This window comes from Strigops habroptila, chromosome 16 (assembly GCF_004027225.2).
Source record: "Strigops habroptila isolate Jane chromosome 16, bStrHab1.2.pri, whole genome shotgun sequence".
In the NCBI taxonomy this organism is placed as follows: Eukaryota; Metazoa; Chordata; class Aves; order Psittaciformes; family Psittacidae; genus Strigops; species Strigops habroptila.
This window is the reverse complement of record NC_044292.2, coordinates 865,850-883,672: the sequence shown is the minus strand read 5'-3', so window position 1 is coordinate 883,672 and position 17,823 is coordinate 865,850. Positions and strand designations below refer to the sequence as shown.

General features: G+C 51.4%; 2 protein-coding genes across 4 annotated transcripts; one reads left to right on the top strand and one right to left on the bottom strand.

Annotated features, from left to right (window-relative positions):
• Positions 1–503: 503 nt before the first annotated feature.
• OTUD3 (OTU deubiquitinase 3) lies at positions 504–11,413 on the top strand. 3 transcript variants are annotated; one of them, XM_030507602.2, is made up of 10 exons: positions 504–693; positions 1,757–1,905; positions 3,341–3,453; positions 6,171–6,293; positions 7,287–7,412; positions 8,132–8,228; positions 8,496–8,677; positions 9,016–9,433; positions 10,921–11,053; positions 11,142–11,413. In XM_030507602.2, the coding sequence occupies exons 1-8, from the start codon at positions 512–514 to the stop codon at positions 9,190–9,192; spliced, it is 1,149 nt and encodes a 382-aa protein (XP_030363462.1). In that variant the 5' UTR covers positions 504–511; the 3' UTR covers positions 9,193–9,433; positions 10,921–11,053; positions 11,142–11,413. The 3 variants fall into 3 exon arrangements, with proteins under 3 accessions (XP_030363462.1, XP_030363460.1, XP_030363463.1); XM_030507600.2 differs by having other exon boundaries at positions 10,909–11,053; XM_030507603.2 differs by lacking the exon at positions 10,921–11,053.
• Positions 11,414–13,940: 2,527 nt separating this feature from the next.
• Positions 13,941–15,795, bottom strand: LOC115617418 (group IIE secretory phospholipase A2-like). Its single transcript, XM_030507870.1, has 4 exons — positions 15,754–15,795; positions 15,479–15,626; positions 14,858–14,964; positions 13,941–14,287 (listed from the first exon to the last, which is right to left on the bottom strand). Exons 1-4 carry the CDS (start codon positions 15,779–15,781, stop codon positions 14,145–14,147), a joined length of 426 nt encoding a protein of 141 aa, XP_030363730.1. The 5' UTR covers positions 15,782–15,795; the 3' UTR covers positions 13,941–14,144.
• Positions 15,796–17,823: the final 2,028 nt, after the last annotated feature.

The following is a 17,823-nucleotide window of genomic DNA, read 5'->3' as shown; positions in this document are numbered from 1 at the left end:
CCCCAAGCACTGCGCTCTGGTTGAGCCCCATCTTTGTGCTGTGCCCCTTCTCCAGCCTGGTGGGTTCCTCTTGGAACTGGGGGTCTGGGACACGAGGGCTCGGCATGGGATGTGTGTTACACATCCAGCTGTCCCGGCCCACAGCCGTGCTCCTGTGGTGCCGCCTCGTGGGGGGGCAAATCCTGCCTCATTCTGCATCTCCTGCTCCAGTTCTGCACGGACCCGTCCTGCGCGGGATGGAGGGGACAAGGAAGGTCCCCACGCAGGGGTGGGTGCAGCGGTGGGTGGGAGCCGTGCTGGGGCAGCAGGGGACGCTGTGGCGGGGATCCCGAGGAAGCCCTCTGCTTCCTGCCTCAGTTTCCCTCCCGAGCCGCCTCCTCCTCCTTCTCCTCCTCCTCCTGGAGGGATCTGCCAGGGGGCAGCAGCGCAGCGGGCGGCGCTCTGGCCGCTCGGGCGCCGCTCTCACTGGTGCCGCGGCCACGTGAGGGGTGGTTGGCGCAGGCGCGGTGCGATGTCCCGCAAGCCGGCGGCCAAGGCCCGGCCCGGTGCCGCTGCCGCAGCCGCTGCCGGGCGGGCGCGCAGGCCCCGGCACAGCCCCGCACCGGGCCCCGCACCGGGCCCCGCACCGGGCGGCGGCCTCGCACGGCAGCTCCGGGCCCTCGGCCTCAAGCTGCGGGAGGTGCCGGGCGATGGGTGAGCACCCCCGAGGCTGGCGGTTCCCGGGCCCCCCGCGCTGAGGGCTGTCCCCTCGCGGGGGAGCGGGGCCGGGGCAGCGCAGCGGGGAGCGTTTCCCCGGGGCACCCCACGGGGGTCAGAAGGCTCTGCTGGGTGGTTGTGCCCCTGGGGCTGCGGGGGCTGCTCTCGGGCTCTGTCGCTGCAGAGCGGTGCAAGGGAAGGTGCAGACGTGCGGGCTGGAAGCTGCGTTAGATGTGTCTGCTCGGGGGTGGCTGAGCGGGTCGTGGGGCTGTCCTTGGCTGCGTTGTGTCGCTTGGCTCAGGGCTGGGTTAAGGCAGCTGAGCCCAGCACTGTTCATCGGTACGGCAGAGAGAGGGTCCAGAGGAGGCCCCGGAGCTGCTGCGAGGGCTGGAGCAGCTCTGCTCTGGAGCCAGGCTGAGAGAGCTGAGCTGGGGCAGCCTGGAGAAGAGAAGGCTCCTCAAGGGGACGCCTTAGAGCAGCTTTTCGGTTCTAAAAAGGGGCCCATAAAAAAGATGAGGAGAGGGTTTTTAGCAGGGCCTGTTGTGGCAGGACGAGGGCTGATGGGTTTAAACTAAAAGAGGGAGATTCAGGCTGGATGTGAGATAAAAATCCTGTACAACGAGGGTGGTGAAACCCTGGCACAGGCTGCCCAGAGAGGTGGTGCATGCCCCATCCCTGGAGCCATTCCAGGCCAGGCTGGATGTGGTTCTGGGCAACCTGCTCTAGTTGAAGATGTCGCTGCTCATTGCAGAGGGTTGGAACTGGATGAGCTTTGAAGGTCTCTTCAACCCAAACCATTCTTTGGTTCTTGCTGTCCTTGACTTGCACTGTTGCAGTGTTCACTCAGAACCTTCTGTTCTTACCAGGAGTTCCACCAGTAGCAGCCATACAAAGAACAAGCAGGAGGTGCTGCTGCACATTCATATCCATGTTGAACTTTCTGGGCAGAAAGAGCAGCTCTTGCCCTTTAACACCACCCTCTTTCTGCTGCTGGACCAGTCCTGTGTTCAGTGGTGTATGGAGCTGTCACACACACTAACCTCTGCTTTCTCCCTTGTAGCAACTGCTTGTTTCGGGCCCTCGGGGACCAGCTTGAGGGGCACTCGCGGAACCACCTCCGGCACCGCCAGGAGACAGTGGATTACATGATCCAGCAGCAGGAGGACTTTGAGCCCTTCGTGGAGGATGATGTGCCCTTTGAGAGACACGGTATGGTCTGCACAGGGCACTCATGGAGGGGGTGACTGTGTGATGAGGTTACGTCTCACTGGAGTAGCTTCTTACTAAAAAGTTCCTCGTCCCAGAACCGTGGGAGGGCTCATCTCTAGTTTTTAGAAACGATGAGTTTACTTTTGGGTCTGTTACATAGAATAATGAGCTATTAAACTTGCATTAATTGGGGGTGTTGGTCAGTGAGAAGCTCCCCATGACCTGGCTTCAGTGTGCGCTTGAGCCCAGAACCCCCCCGTGTGCTGGGCTGCACCCCCAGAGCGTGAGCAGCAGCTCAGGGAGGGGATCCTGCCCCTCTGCTGCGCTCTGGGGAGACCCCCCTGCAGCCCTGATCCAGCTCTGGGGCAACAGCACCAGAGGGACGTGGAGCTGCTGGAGCAAGGCCAGAGGAGGCCCCGGAGCTGCTGCGAGGGCTGGAGCAGCTCTGCTCTGGAGCCAGGCTGAGAGAGCTGGGCTGGGGCAGCCTGGAGAAGAGAAGGCTCCTGAAGGGGAGACCTTAGAGCAGCTCCAGTGCCTAAAGGGGCTCCAGGAAACCTGGAGAGGGGCTTTGGACAAGGGCCTGGAGGGACAGGCCGAGGGGAATGGCTTTAACCTGCCAGAGGGGAGATTGAGATGAGCTCTGAGGCAGAAGCTCTTCCCTGTGAGGGTGCTGAGGCGCTGGCACAGACTTTTCCCAGAGAAGCTGTGGCTGCCCCATCCCTGGCAGTGTTCAAGGCCAGGTTGGACACAGGGGCTTGGAGCAACCTGCTCTAGTAGAAGGTGTCCCTGCCCGTGGCAGGGGGTTGGAGCTGGATGAGCTTTAAAGGTCCCTTCCAGCACAAACCAGTCTGATTCCATGAAATTCATCTTGGAAATTGTTTAAATTTAGGAAAAAGTCGGAGAAAGAAGCAGAAAAAGTCAAGGAGTCAAAATCTGGTGTTTTCACAAAGACCTTGTAAAAGAGGTCTCTCTCTCCTTGACTGCTGGTGGGTGTTGAGTGGCTGATTTCTTTGTGTTCTCTTTTCTCCTCGACACTTGGTATTTCATAGATGTATCCCAGGGGAAGATCCAGAGCAGAGACAAGCCCGGCCTTTGTTCTAGCAGCTTTGAGGCTGTGCCAATTCTCATGCAGGTGATGCATGGAAGCACTTGGTTACTTAGCATGTGGCTGTCTTCCCTCCACGCCAACACAGAGCTGGTGGCCTTGCATAATCGAAGGGTTTACTGTGGTTTTTGGAGGTTTCTGTGGTCAGTTAAGGCACATTGAGTTCAGTTGCTGCCAAATTCTTGCCTCAGCAGTCAGTGCTCCACAGCTGGAATTTCCTTTCCAGAATTTCCTGGGCTTGTGTTGAAGTTTCATTCCTCGCTATCCCTCCAGTGCTTTTGGAAGCGTCAGAAAGGAGCTTTCCAACTCTTCTGAATGTTTTCTCCTTAGTTTCCAACCTGGCAAAGCCTGGTACCTTTGCTGGCAACGATGCTATTGTGGCCTTTGCAAGGAACAACCAAATGAACGTGGTTATTCATCAGCTGAACGCTCCGCTCTGGCAGGTGAGAAACCAAACTGCTGTATTTTGGCCTAATTTTTAGCTGATGACTGAATAGCGTTAAAACTTCTTGATTTATTAGAAGAGAGCAGCCAGTGGCTGTGCTCAGCTGGGCAGAGGGTAGAGCTGAGCTTGATTTTCAACCTTGGGAGGGGGAAACACTCCAGGTTCTGAGAGGGAACGAAAGACAACAATGAATGCATGAAAGGTAAGTGTGTGGTGACAGAGCAGTGTGTTTAGTTTTGTGTTAAACTACTGGCTTCCGTGGTATGTTTCTGTCTCCTGAAGATCAGACTATGCATGCCATGACTTTTCTGATAGGAATTTGAGCCAGGTTTGAGGAAGCCTGTGTACAGTAAGGTTCAGGAATAGGGAAGGGAGGTATCACAGGGCAGTCCTTGCAGGGTGTTGGGATGAAGCTCCATCAGTTCTGCATGGGGTTTGGAATGAGGAGGCTTCTGGCAGGTTCGGGACTGGGCAGAAGAGGGAAGATGTTTTAAAGCTTTCAGGCAGTGTTTAATCAGCTTCTGGAGGGGACTGTGCAGTGTGGTTTCCTCTGACAGTGGCACTGGGACAAGTGATCCAGCAGGTCCCTCCTGTTCCCCTTTTGTTGCTTTATGTATGGAATGGGTCCGTGCTCTATCTCTGCCTGTTCCCTGAGCAAGTGAGAACCTGTTTGCAAGTCAGGATTGTGTCTGGCCCCAATTTACAGACAGAACCAAAGCAGGACATAGATTAAACAGGGCAATAAAGATAAAAGACCAGAGAGAAGCTCTCAGTGGTGTCTTAAATATGTCTGAGACAGCGTCAGGTGGATTCCAGAACCCAAATGAGTTTGAACTCTTGTTTCTGTGGCAGCCATGGGCAGTAAGACAGATAAATAACACTCAACTGCTTGACCTGCAAGTGTATGGAGGTGGTGACCCTGCAGGCAAGCTCCTGGGGCTACAGTTCATGTTCTGTTACTGTTCTGAACCGGATACTCACCTCAGGGTGCTTACCTCTTATCAGTATTTTTCCATGTCCTCTTGAATAGCTTAAACTCTTTCTTTCCCCCCCCATTCATTGACCTTTCCAGGGTTGGGAATCCAGAGTTTGTGGTGAGGTTCTGTTTTGCCTGAGGGTAGTCTTGTAGTGAAGGGCTGTCTTAGGCTCTTGAGAATGGTGTTGGTAGAGACCTGTTAGTAGCTGGAACATAAAGAGTCTCCTGCCTGCACAGAGGATACCTCAGGACATCACGACGTGGTGACAGTGTTAGCCAGTTGCTAGACTTGACCAACCCAGGACACCCTTTTCTCTTCATTTTCTATACTTTGACATTTTTCCCCCCTTTGTCTCTCTGGAGCCCCAGTAAAACTTCAGAAAGATTAGATTCCAGAGAGAGCATTTCCAGACAGGCAGCTCAGGAAGATGCTGTGAATATCTGCTCTGGTCCCAGCTCTAAAGCAGATAGTGAGTTATCCTTTAATTTTAAGAGAACTGTTTGTGTCCACTACAGCAGAGCTGGAATATTCAGAGCACTGACTTAATCAGAAGCTCATGGGAGGTGGCATCTGCGCATGGACTTCTTAGGGCTTTAAACACCCTTTACCTTTTCTGATAGTGGCTGTAAATGCAGAGCTTCAGCTCAGCTCAGACAGACAGGTTATTTTATTGGCTTTTTGGATAATTCTCTACCTTCTTTCAGTGTTTGTTCCATTTTGTATCTGCAGCTATCTTTTACTTACAGTTCCAGTGTGTTGTGGAAAGAGGCTTCACTGCTGAGAGCAAAATGGGCTGATTTTCAGGATAATCTCGCAAGAGCTTTGGGATGGTTTTAGATACCTGTTCAGGCTCTGGCAGAGGAGAAATGTTGAGAATAAATCTTAACTGAGTTCCAACGTGTTAAGTAACTTCATAGGATAAAAGGCAGGAGGAAAGTCTTAAGTACTGAGTTGGAACTTAAAGGTGAGCAAGTGTAACCCGGGTGAATGGAGACTGTCTGTGTGCAGTCTGAAGCTGTTAGTGCAGCACAAAGGCTGAAAGGTGACTTGATGTGTGTTCTGTAAGTGGGATGAGCTGACTGAAAGATGTGGAAGGATTGGGAAATTCTGGAGCCCTAAAGCAAGTGTGTCTTGTTTGCTTGCTGCCATCTTCTCCAGGAGAGCTGTGAGATCTTTGAACTCCTGACGGGAAAGCAGAGGAGATCTGCAAACCCAGTGGAATTTTCTGTGTTCCTTGCAGTAGTTGGAACACTCTGTAGCTGTTAGCTGATGGTTTGAGACATGACAATCAGGGTAGGAACTATTCTTGCATCAGTACAGATAACAGAGCAGGAATTCTTTACGGGAGCTGCTGTACTTGGTGCTGATGAAAAGGGAAAAGGCATTGGGCATTCAATGGGAGCTGTCACTGAAACATGAGCAGAAAACTCATGTGGAAAGTTTAGAAACTACTTCTGAGCTTTCCACTGAAATATTTCCACACCATGTTTGGTTTGTTATGATGTAACTGGCCCAACGTTGTGTATCTGGCTTCAAACATCAGCCTTGAGCCTCTCTGCGCTCCCTGAGGCACATCTGGATTATTAGATCAGCTCTTCCTGTTTAAAGATGCTTCAGGAGCTCCATACTTTGCTGCCATCACGGTGTTTATCCTTTGCTTCGGAAAATGAATACTTGGCCAAATGCGATGCTCGAGTCGATCCCAAATCCTTCTTTGCAATTGCTTTCCTGTCTTTAGATCCGTGGCACAGACAAAAGCAACGCGAGGGAGCTGCACATCGCCTATCGTGACGGAGAGCACTACGACAGCGTGAGGAGGATCAGTGATGATTCTGAAGCTCCAGCGTATCTTCAGATGGAGGTTGGTTATGACAGAATGACCCAAGTCAGCAGAGGGTGATAAATAAAACAGTTTCCAGTTGATTTCCTTTCTCGTTGGCACTGAGGTTGTGCCATGAGTTTGGTCCCTGTGTTGTGCTGGAGATAGAAAAGCCCCTCAGGTTGTTGCTCTCCTGAGGCAGGCTGTGAAGTGTTTCAATTACAGGGCTGGAAATCAGTCCTGAATCTGATGCTGTGATGTGGGCTGGAGGTGTCTTGAAGCAACTTCACCTAAATTACACACTCATGCACCTCAAATGCAAAAACAAAGGGAAGGGAGGAAAGAGCTGGAAATCATAGAATCCATAGAAACAGACTGGTTTGTGTTGAAGGGACCTTAAAGCTCATCCAGTTCCAACCCCCTGCCACGGGCAGGGACACCTTCCACTAGAGCAGGTTGCTCCAAGCCCCTGTGTCCAACCTGGCCTTGAACACTGCCAGGGATGGGGCAGCCACAGCTTCTCTGGGAAAAGTCTGTGCCAGCGCCTCAGCACCCTCACAGGGAAGAGCTTCTGCCTCAGAGCTCATCTCAATCTCCCCTCTGGCAGGTTAAAGCCATTCCCCTTGGCCTGTCCCTCCAGGCCCTTGTCCAAAGCCCCTCTCCAGGTTTCCTGGAGCCCCTTTAGGCACTGGAGCTGCTCTAAGGTCTTCCCAGAGCCTTCTCTTCCCTTCAGGCCGAGAGGTTCTCTGCACATAACTAGGTAATGTGTGGTAGTATAATAAAATCAATACTTCATTTAAAAAGCCAGTGACTGTTTGGTAGTATCCATGATCCTGTAGTACATGAAAGCTTGCTCAGTGGGAAACAGTGTCAGTGATGGTGGAAGTCACACAATTTCCAAGGTGCTTTGACCCAGGACATATCTGAGAAGTGTACCATAATAATGAAAACTATTCTGATGTCAGCTATTTTATTTCACTGCATATGATGAAATTGCTGCATGTTTGTGTGATCTTGGCTTTGTTTTTCTTGCAGTTGCTTTGCAAAAAGGAGTCGGGTACAAAGGAGGAAGAGAAGCCACAGAAGGGAGACTCTGAAGACGAGATCGAGGTTGAGATGGAAGATGCTATACAAGAAGTGTGTAATGCAACTGGATGTTCAGTGAGTATTGAGCAGCCTTTTTGTACTTAGTGTTCAAACCTTCATGATAAAATGCTACAAAATACTCCTCTTTGAACAATTTAAGTACCACAGCCATAAATCAAGATGCATTTCATCCTGGGCTCAACCCTTCAATGCAGATGAAATCTGTGCTCTGTGGGGACAGCTGATCGTTTTGGATGGTTTGTCTGCAGTCTCTCAGAAAATTCACTTTGAAACAAGTTCTGTAAGATTTGAAATCCTTGTAACCTTCCAGTGTCTGAAGGGGGCTACAAGGATGCTGGGGAGGGACTCTTCACCAGAACTAGAGCGGTAGGACAAGGGGTGATGGGTTCAAACTGAAACAGGGGAAGTTCAGGTTGGAGATAAGGCAGAAGTTCTTCTATGATCCTAAGAAATCCTCTGAGGATGTCTGTAGTTGGAACATCCCAATGACTAGATGATCTTTGGATCTCAGCCTGTGTGGTGCCTGCAGGTTGCTGCTTGCACTGTGTGAATGCTCAGAACAGACAAGGCCACGAGTGAAACAGTTACCCTGAAACTGATGTCTTCAGGATTTTAATATTCTCCCCTCTTTCAGGAGTGGAATGCAGGCTAGTTGAAAGGCCATAAGAGCAGAGAGCAGCCCCTCTCCGTGGTGCAGGTGGTTGTTAAATGAATGTAGGTCAGTGATTTGAAGTCACTCTCTTCAGCATTAATCTTTCTCCTCTTGTGGACAGGACATTGACTTAGTAAGCCAGGTTCTGGAAGTGGAAGACTACAATGTAGAATCTGCCATCTTTGCCGTCCTTCAAATGAATGAAATGAAGAGAATCAGTAAGTAGATGGAGTTTGTCACCTGGTACTTCACAAGAACACTGTCTGATGTCAGTGTTCACTGTCAGCAGCAGTTCAACAGGGACAGCAGCAGCTGAAGCTCGCTGTTGGCTGTGCTGCCTCCTCAGCCTCCCAGTGCTCAGGAAGGTTGTTAGTGAGGGCAGGTTCAGTCCAGCTGCCAAAGCCGCCCCTGTTCCAGAAATTCCAGAGGAAGGAATTGGCTGACAGGAAGGCAGCTTCTGAGCAGAGTGTGTCTGTTGTTGGTAGGTACTGAGGAGCAGCACGATCCCCAGAGCACAGCTCAGGAAGTGCACAGCCCAGCTCTGGGGGAGGAAAATGGAACTGCTTCGAGAATCTCTGGAAATCAGAGCTTGCATCAAGGTGAAATAGAAAACCACAAGGGACAGCCTAAATCCTACAAAGAGAATCGAGCTAGCAGAAACCCAAAGGTACGTGAAGGGTGGTTTGCCAGGGATTTGCACATCCCTTACGATTAGGAGAATACTTTGGGTTGCTTAATCAGCAACTGTCTTCCCTTTGAATTAAAACCAGCTTCCGCTTACTGGCTTCTGTGGCTGCTACAGCTGTGACTTCTCTGACACATTTAGTAGAGACATGTTTTGCTTTCCCCAAAATGCCACAAGATAAAGTCCTGATAAGTAGTTTGGAATAAACGTTCTCTGGCAGCTGCTTTGCTGTGTGCTTATCTCCTTTCCGGTGTATTGTTTTCCCCCACTGAGCAGAAGCTGTGTGTTTTCAACGTAGTGTTTTGATCCTTCCCTTTCAGGCATCTAAAAAACAAAAGAAGGAGCAGCAGAGACTAGAGAAGAAAAAGAGGCAGGAAGAGAGGCACCGACAAAAGGTCTTGGGCAACAGAAGTAATTGTCCAGTTAGTGGCAGGAGAGACACGGACTCAACCAACCACGTCACCTTGGTGAAGGCCATAGGAGCTCTAAACATATGAGTGAATGTGTTCCCAGTGCTCTGGTGAGAAAACCAAATAAAACTGAGGAAGACAATTTGCCCTCAAGCAGATTTCCAAGAACTCCTTGTTATCTGTTGCTGCGGAGATCTCTGAGCACACATGAACTTCCTGTTTCCTCGGTTGTGGGGCAGTAGTTCTGCATCAGCCTGTGTGTGAGAAGAGTTGTTTGAACTTAACAAAAAGTAGAGACTTGGGTGTATGATTCTGGAGTTAGATGAAGGTGAGAACCATTTCTTCACCCAGCAGTGCCAGGTTTGCTTTGACACCTCTTGATGTGCTGAGATTATTTATTTTTAAAGTAACTTTCTACTTGGTTACACTTGGAGGAGCTTTGTTTTATCTTGCTGTCAGGGAAAGCTTAACAAAACTCAGGGGTTTGGTTTCTCTTCTTTTCCTATTTAAGTAGAGCAAACAGAATCCTAGAATCCTTTCCAAACTGAAAGGTGTCAGCCAGTGCTGTGTCAACCATGACATTCCTCTCTTCTTTCCCATGCAAGAATGCAGGGGTGAGTTTAACTAGAACTGCTTGTGTTGCACTAGGCTGTTGGAGAAGTGATTAATACATGAAGGGAGAATGGGATTGCTGCATCCAGTTTGAGATCAGCTCATAAGTACAGTAATACCAGTGGGCTGCTGAGACCACAGAGCCAGTTCATCCCGGATGAGGTTGTAAAACACAACATGAGCAGGCATGGGATTCCTGTTGAGTGTTATTACTTGGACATCAGGAATCTCATCTCCTTTGCCATACTCTGGAGCTTTTGGGCTACTCCAGAGCTTTAGTCCAAGCCAGGAACTTGATAGTTGTTAGTCTTCAAATGAAGTTAATGTAGCCAAAGGCCTGGGAACAAGGTTCCAAGTAGCAGTGCTCACTGGGAACTCTGCCTGCTTTGCTCTTCATAAATCAGGCTTTTTCCAGGGTAGGATGTTTTCGTCTTAAACTCCTCTTTGGGAAGTTCACAGAGTTCCATAGGATGTACAGCCCGAATCCTGAGATGCTTTCCACTATGGGATTGTGAATTTGGGCTGAAGCGTGAGGACTGTGGGACTTGGCCCTCGATTTACGGCTGTGGTGTTTCAGCTTCACTCTGGTTTTTTTATCAAGCATTAAGCTTGAAGGAAGCACAACAGATAACAGAAGGCACCTCATCAGCCAGGGCAGAGATTAGACATGTCTTTTTGAAAGTAAGGAATGCTAAATCCATGTATTCTCTGGAGTTTCCAAATCAGCGCAGAAATACAAATGCCTTTTCTGACTGAACTGCCAAGACCTGAGCTGGTACTTCTTCCTTTCTGTGCTCTGCTACTGTTTATCAAGAGCAGTTGGAGAATAGAAAGAAAGGAGCTCTCAGTACTGGTGGTGTAGGAGAACAGGCTTTAATGCTGGTGAAGAGGTTCCTTTGGTTCCTGTAATGAGCTTGGTGGAAATAAAAAGTAACACAAAGCAGCTCTTCTGCTTTCTGGTGGGACATAGTGTCTGGCAAGTGAAGCAGTGGGTTACGTGCTGCTCTGAGTGCCTTTGGGGGGCATGAGGGAAGCCTGAGTAGTATTCCATAGGTGGGAAGAGGGTGGATGAGCCTTGAATTCACAGTACTGTTCTTCTGGTGGAAAATGACTTAGGTAAAATCTGTTTCACGTCAGCCTCAGCCTGTTGTTAGCACTGTTGCTTCCTGGCATTCTTTTTCTCTATGACAGTCACTTTTACAGTAATGGAAAGAACCACAAGTCATGGCTTGAAGGGAGAAAGGAGTTGCTTCACCAGTGTGAGGAGCTGAGGATAGCCAGGTGATTCAGGTGAACGTGTCACCTTTGTCTTGCCCAGCTGTGTTTTGCTTTGCAGGTGGGTTCTGCAAGTCTGAAAAGATAAGAATGTGCAGTTGTAGGATGTTTTGATGTTAATGAATTGCTCTTTTGTCTTCCTGATGCAGACTGATAAAAGGATTATTGTTGCTTGGAGCCTGAAGAGCCTTGAGGGGAGTTACCCTGTAGCCAGCAGGAAGGAAGCTGAGCTTTCCAATGTATGAAGGGACCTGCAAAACTCACCGTGTCCAGGGTAAATGGGTGAGCCTGCAAGAGCAACACCTCTTAAAACAGCAAAGAGAGATGCTGACCTTCAGCTCATGGACACCTGTAACCAAATACGTGGCTGAAAATGCTTTGATTTCCACGTGTAATATGATTAAAATGAATTTCTCATGTGCTGGGCTCCACAGTCTTGTTAGACCGGTCCAATTCTCGTTAGTTTTGCCAGGATAACTTTGTACCTGCATAGACATTCTGTATCCAGAGATGTTAAAGCTTTCATCCTGTCTGGTTTGTGTCTTTCCTTAAGCTGCTGAAATTTCCCCCTGCCCTTTTGACATGTATTTTTTCGAGGGAATACTTATGCAATGTTCCTCAGGGATTTATGCAGAGAATTCGCTTTGTAAACAGGTCGTGGATTTTTCCTTGCAGGAGGAAGGGAGGCGAGGAACAAGAGAAAAGGAACATCCTGATTCATAGCTGGTGTTTACTCTTTGGTGGAGCTGTGCTGTGTAACATGCGGTCATAGGACAGGCAGCACTGCGTGTTCCCTGGGTGTTGGAGGATTGCTGCTGGTTCCCAGCTGCTGGATGACATCTCTGAGGGTCACGGGTGGGCAGGGGGCCAGGCCCGTGCTCTCAGTGCTGCCGGGCCTGCCGTGTCACTGGCAGCCTCTTGAAGGTGAGGAGGTGGCAGGACAGAGCAAAAAGCTGATTTCCGCACATCCCATCAACCACCACCCTTCCTGGAGGGCCACGGAGCTGCTGCGAGGGCTGGAGCAGCTCTGCTCTGGAGCCAGTCTGAGAGAGCTGGGCTGGGGCAGCCTGAAGGGAAGAGAAGGCTCCTGAAGGGGAGACCTTAGAGCAGCTCCAGTGCCTAAAGGGGCTCCAGGAAACCTGGAGAGGGGCTTTGGACAAGGGCCTGGAGGGACAGGCCAAGGGGAATGGCTTTAACCTGCCAGAGGGGAGATTGAGATGAGCTCTGAGGCAGCAGCTCTTCCCTGTGAGGGTGCTGAGGTGCTGGCACAGGGTGCCCAGAGAAGCTGTGGCTGCCCCATCCCTGGCAGTGTTCAAGGCCAGGTTGGACACAGGGGCTTGGAGCAACCTGCTCTAGTGGAAGGTGTCCCTGCCCGTGGCAGCGGGTTGGAACTGGGTGGGCTTTAAGCTCCCTCCAGCCCAAACCAGGCTGGGATCCTGTGATTTTCCCCCAGTTCTGCCTCTGCAGTTAAGGAGTTCGGTTGAACTGGGTGTTTGAAGCATTAACCAAGTTCTGTCTGATCTCCGTAAGTGTGTCTTGTACTTGCTATGTGTGTGAGGGCTGTCTGCTTGTGCCACTCAGGTTTCTGGTGTACCTTGTTCTTGCTTTGGTTTAACAGTTTTGCTTCATCTGCAGTGCCTCAATGGCAGCAGAAGTCATGTCATCCCTCATATCCAGATCTGCAGGGCTTTGGAAACTGCAGGAAAGGAGGGAATTTGTGCATGAAGAACAACCCACACTCCGGTTTGTATAAACCAGGGATGGGTTGTGCTTGTGCGGAGCTGTGCAATGGTTCCTCGCTGCCTGGATAGAGCCTTTGCAGGCACAAACTTCAGGGGGCAGCACTGGCTTCATCTGCAACTGCCTGTCAGGAGGATGGAGCCGGGAGGGGGCTGGTCTCTGCTCCCAAGGAACAAGGGACAGGACAAGAGGAAACGGCCTCAAGCTGCACCAGGGGAGGTTTAGATGGAGCTGAGGAACAATTCCTTCCCCAGAGGGTGCTCAGGCATTGGAACAGGCTGCCCAGGGCAGGGCTGGAGTCACCGTCCCTGCAAGTGTTCACACACCGTGTAGCCGAGGCCTCAGTGCCATGGGTTAGTGGTGGCCTTGGCAGTGCAGGGGAACGGTTGGACTTGATGAGCTTAAAGCTCTTTTCCAACCTGGTTGATTCCATGGTTCCATGAGCTCTCTCCTCATCCCAAAGCCCTTGAATGGCACCAAAAAATGAGTTAAAAGGAGAAACAGGTGCTTTGGAGTTACACCATGTTTTCCATAGGAAGCATGAGGAAGGGGTGAGGATGTTGCTCGTGGTGCAGTGGAGCCAGGTTAGCAGCTCTCAATGCTGAGGTAAACCTCAAACAAAACACCCTTAAATCACCTGTGTTTTAGGACCCCCAGCTCACAGAGCACCTCTCTGAGGTGGCATTAAAGCCCAGGTGCCTCCAGGGCTGGCTTGTTAGTGCTAATTGGGGATCACATAAAGCTGGGTGGAGGACGAGGTGGCTGCAGCCTGAGCAGATCTGCCCGGCTGGCTCCAGCTCCATGGGGACCTGCTGGAGACACAGGGAAGGGGCACCCTGAGCCCTGCAGACACCCCCATCTGCTCCTCCATGGTTTCGGCGAGTGTCCATTACTTAAACAGCCATTAGGAGCGGGATGGGGCTGTGTCATGGCCGAGCTCCCTGCGGGGAGCTGGGTTTGGGGCTGGGGTGCAGCAGCCACTCGCTGCTTATTTTAATTGCTTTTTTTAGCTCTGAAGCTCAAGATTTACCCAAAATGTCATTTCTGTAGATGGTTTTTAAGAAAAAGATGCGAAACTGTGCGTGAGCTTAAATTCTTACCTCAGAAAATCAGCCTTGAAGTTGTGTTGTTTCCTGTGCTGTTTCCTACCCCTTCCACCACCAATTCCCCAAGCACAAACCCAACGCCAGATGCGCTTTACAAATTGCCTTTGAAAATGAACTTTTATTTGCATGATTTCCTTGTTCTTATGATTTCATTGTGGGGAGTGGGGGCTTCCCTGGGTGCCAGGGAAAGGCACCAGACACCATTTCAGTGTCTCAGGACCAAGCCGGGTTCTCTCCGGTTGCTGGGAAGGCAAAAAGCCCCCAGTGGAGACCATTTCTGTCAGGTTCTGGGTGTCCCCGGCGTGTCTAACAGGAGGGAGTGGAGCCCTTGCACAGGGAGTTGGGGTAGTTCCTGTAGGAGTTGCGGAATGTGCTGGCTGCCTTCTGGAAGCACTCCGCCGCTCGCCTGTCGCACTCGCAGCTCCCTCTTTCACACCAAGTCCCGGCTCCTGGAAGGAAATGAGGGGGGATGGAGACAGGAGAAGGCGGGGAGAGGCAGGAGATGGCTTTCGGACCGTCCCCGTGGTGTACGCAGCCCCCGTGTTGAGTTTGGGGTGTCTTGGGTAGTCCCCTGACCTGTGTGTGTGTGGGGCTACCTGGCTACGAACCATGCGTGACCATAAAGGAACTGTTTAGGTTGCTTTATCTATCTATGCATGTATAGATATTTGCTCAGATTACAGGGAAGTGCTTTGTTTTTATCCACTCACCATGAAAAGACAATGTTTGCTCTGGGGAGATTGAGGCAGCAGTGCCAGGTCCCCATCCAAGATGGGAGGATCACCTCAAACCTTCAGTATTTGGCCTTTACAGAAGGGCAAACCCCTCCTTTGGGAGGTCTCCGAGCTCTAAACCTCACCATATTCATACCAAATAAATGTTTGCCCTATTCCTGGCACTTTTCCCTCATTTCCACCCTCTTCCCAGCTGGTTTCCAAGCCAGGATAATAGTCTAAAGGCCATCTCAGAGGAGAGGTGTGTGGTTGTGCCTTTGGCTTTGACCCCGCGCCGGCTCTCACCGCACGTTATCTGGCTTCCCTGCGTGGAGTATTTGTACGTGACCAGTTTGGGGCTGCAGCGAGAGGAAGACAGCTTCTTGTAGCAGCAGTCGTGAGCATGGCAGCACCTGCGAGCACAAGAGCTGGGGTCAGGGCAGGACAGGGGGTGATTCGGATGGTGCTGTGGTGGTGAACGTCTGTAGTGCACAGCACCATGAGGGACGTTTCCCGTTTGGGCCTGGGTTAGGTGCTGTCCTCGGCACGGCCCATGCTGCAGGAGCATGGGAAGGCGACTCACACCTTTGGCATCACCAGAACAGCTCTCTAAATGCTTCCCCTCTCTAACTCCTTTCCCCTTTCTCTGCTGCGGTGACTCTGCAGAGCTCCCCATGGCTGCTTTCAGTTGGCCCATGTGGTAGGTAGAACCCAACGCATCTCTGCCTAGTGCTGCCAGGGCAGAAGCAACGCCGATGTGCCCTGTTCCCATCATCTGCTGCTACTGAGCAACTTTTAAAGAGGTACTGAGGCCAAGCAATGATTTTTGCGTTGCTATCTCAGCTCCCAGGAGCAGGGCGAGCATTCCCTGCACTGGATGTAGGGAGAGGGAGGCAAGGAGGGCTGGAGCGCCTGGTCCTCACTTACCTGTCGGTCGCATCCAGCGGCTTTTTGGACCCCCCCACGCCGCAGTAGCAGCCGTAGCCGTTGTAGGACAGCGGTGATTTCCCCGTCTTGTGCTTAATCATTGAACCGAACTGGATCACGTTGCAGCCAGCGAGGACCAGCCCTGCCACTGGAGACAGCGGGGTGAGGAGCACTGGGAAAAGCAACCCCTGTCCCACCCCTCTAGCAAAAAAAGAGCATTTTTACCCTCCCCAGTTCACTGTTTATGGGTATCCTCAGCCACGGAGGGTACTCACAGCAGAGGAGCAGCAAGAAGAGCTTCATATCTGGTGGTAGCAGCTCCGATGTCCGGGTGAGCCCAAGGTGCTGCCAGTCACACCTTTTATAGCACAGTGGGCCTGCCTGGCATGGCCCCTCCTTCAGAGAACCCAAAGTGGGCAAATATTGACAAATGTCACCATTTTGGTGGCACTACGTGTGTGAGCTTCTCTTGGTGCTGCTGGAGGCGCCGGCTGTGGGGAGCCCTACGCTGGGGGAGCCCTTTGCAGGGGAGGTTTTGGTGGACTGGGGCAGACTGGAGCCAAGTCTGTGTGTGGCTTCTGGGTGTCTAAGCACCCCGATGCCTCCCTGAGAAAAATGGGAAAACAGGAACCACTTTGCTCCTGGATGACTCAGTTTTTTGATGTCTAGGTTAGAAAACACCATTCTGTGTCTTACCCTTTCCATCCTGACTTACCGGGCAGGGAGAAAATGCAGCCAGTGCAAAGCATCCTCCATTTCTGACATACCAAAGTGGGTGAGATGCATCGTTGTGAGCAGAGGAAGGTCTGGTGGTCCTTGAGAATGGGCTGTGGCTGGAGATAGGACTGGGCAAAAGGCCTCTGTGCTGGTTTTCCTGTTAGTAGAAGCTTGTCAGTGCCCAGAGGCTCCTTGTGTATGGGGCTGCTCCATTGCTTTCCTCATGTGTGCGTTGTCTTGCTCTCAAAACAGAGCAGGCGTTGCTCAGGGGCCACCGTGTGAGCTGTTGGGCTCACATTTAGGGCACTGGAGCTGGTGCAGGGCCTGGAGCACAAGTGTGATGAGGAACGGCTGAGGGACCTGGGGGGTTTAGTCTGGAGAGGAGAAGGCTCAGGGGGGACCTTATCGCTCTCTGCAACTGCCTGACAGGAGGATGGAGCCGGGAGGGGGCTGGTCTCTGCTCCCAAGGAACAAGGGATGGGACAAGAGGAAACGGCCTCAAGCTGCTCCAGGGCAGGTTTAGATGGAGCTGAGGAACAATTCCTTCACCAAAGGGTGCTCAGGCATTGGAACAGGCTGCCCAGGGCAGGGCTGGAGTCACCATCCCTGCAAGTGTTCACACCCCGTGTAGCCGAGGCCTCAGTGCCATGGGTTAGTGGTGGCCTTGGCACTGCTGGGGAGCGGTTGGACTTGATGAGCTTAAAGCTCTCTTCAACCTGATTGATTCTGTGATTCTATAATTTATGTAGAAGGAAATTAAAGCAAGCAGCAGGGTAAGGGAAAACAACACAGGGGGTGTGTGCTGGGAGGGTAAAGGGGAGGATGGTGGTCGTTTGTTTGGAGAGCATCTCTAAACGCAGTAGATGATGCTGAATGGTCATTTAGCATTTTCATTCTGGCAGAGCTTGCTCCGCTTTGTGAGGAACCCTGGCATGAGCCAGGGCGAGGAAATCCCCCTGTCACTGATGGGAAAACTGAGGCAGGGAACAAGGATGTGGCTTGCATGGAAATCAGAGATATGGTGGGAAGACGGAACTCGGGTCAGGGCCTTGGCAAAGTTTCTTCCCCCTCTGTTGCGTGCCTTTTCCCTCATCAGCTCTTTGGGCTGATTTAAGTAGCCCCTTGGAACTTAATGAGCCATAAGTCCGGATTTTCTAAGGCTGTAGCTAGTTGTTACCACTTGGGATTAAGGTGTATTTTTGTGCATCAACCTGGCTGAGCTTCCAAGTGAAAGACTCTGTGAGAGAAGAGAAATAAGAACCTCCCAGGCCAAGTGCCTGCTGGGAGGATGTGGATTGTGTTTCTCAGTCGAGGTATGCAGAACACAACTTCTGCAGCAGAAGGGCATGCAGTGTCTGGAGGTGCATGGATGGGTTCGTACTGCCAGATCTCCAGGCAGAAAAATACATAAATAGTTAACATTGACCCCGAATTTAAACAGGAGAGCGTGTTTCAGCTCATCCTGACCTGCAATCCATCTGTGATCATCTCGGCAAGGATTTGATCCTTGATCTATGCCTGGCAGACAGCAGCTGCTGGGTGAAGGGCTGCCCTCTCCTTCCTGGTCTCCCTGAGGATAAGCACAGCTGGCAGAGCTTGATGCTGGGTTCCAGCCAGAAGGAAGCGCT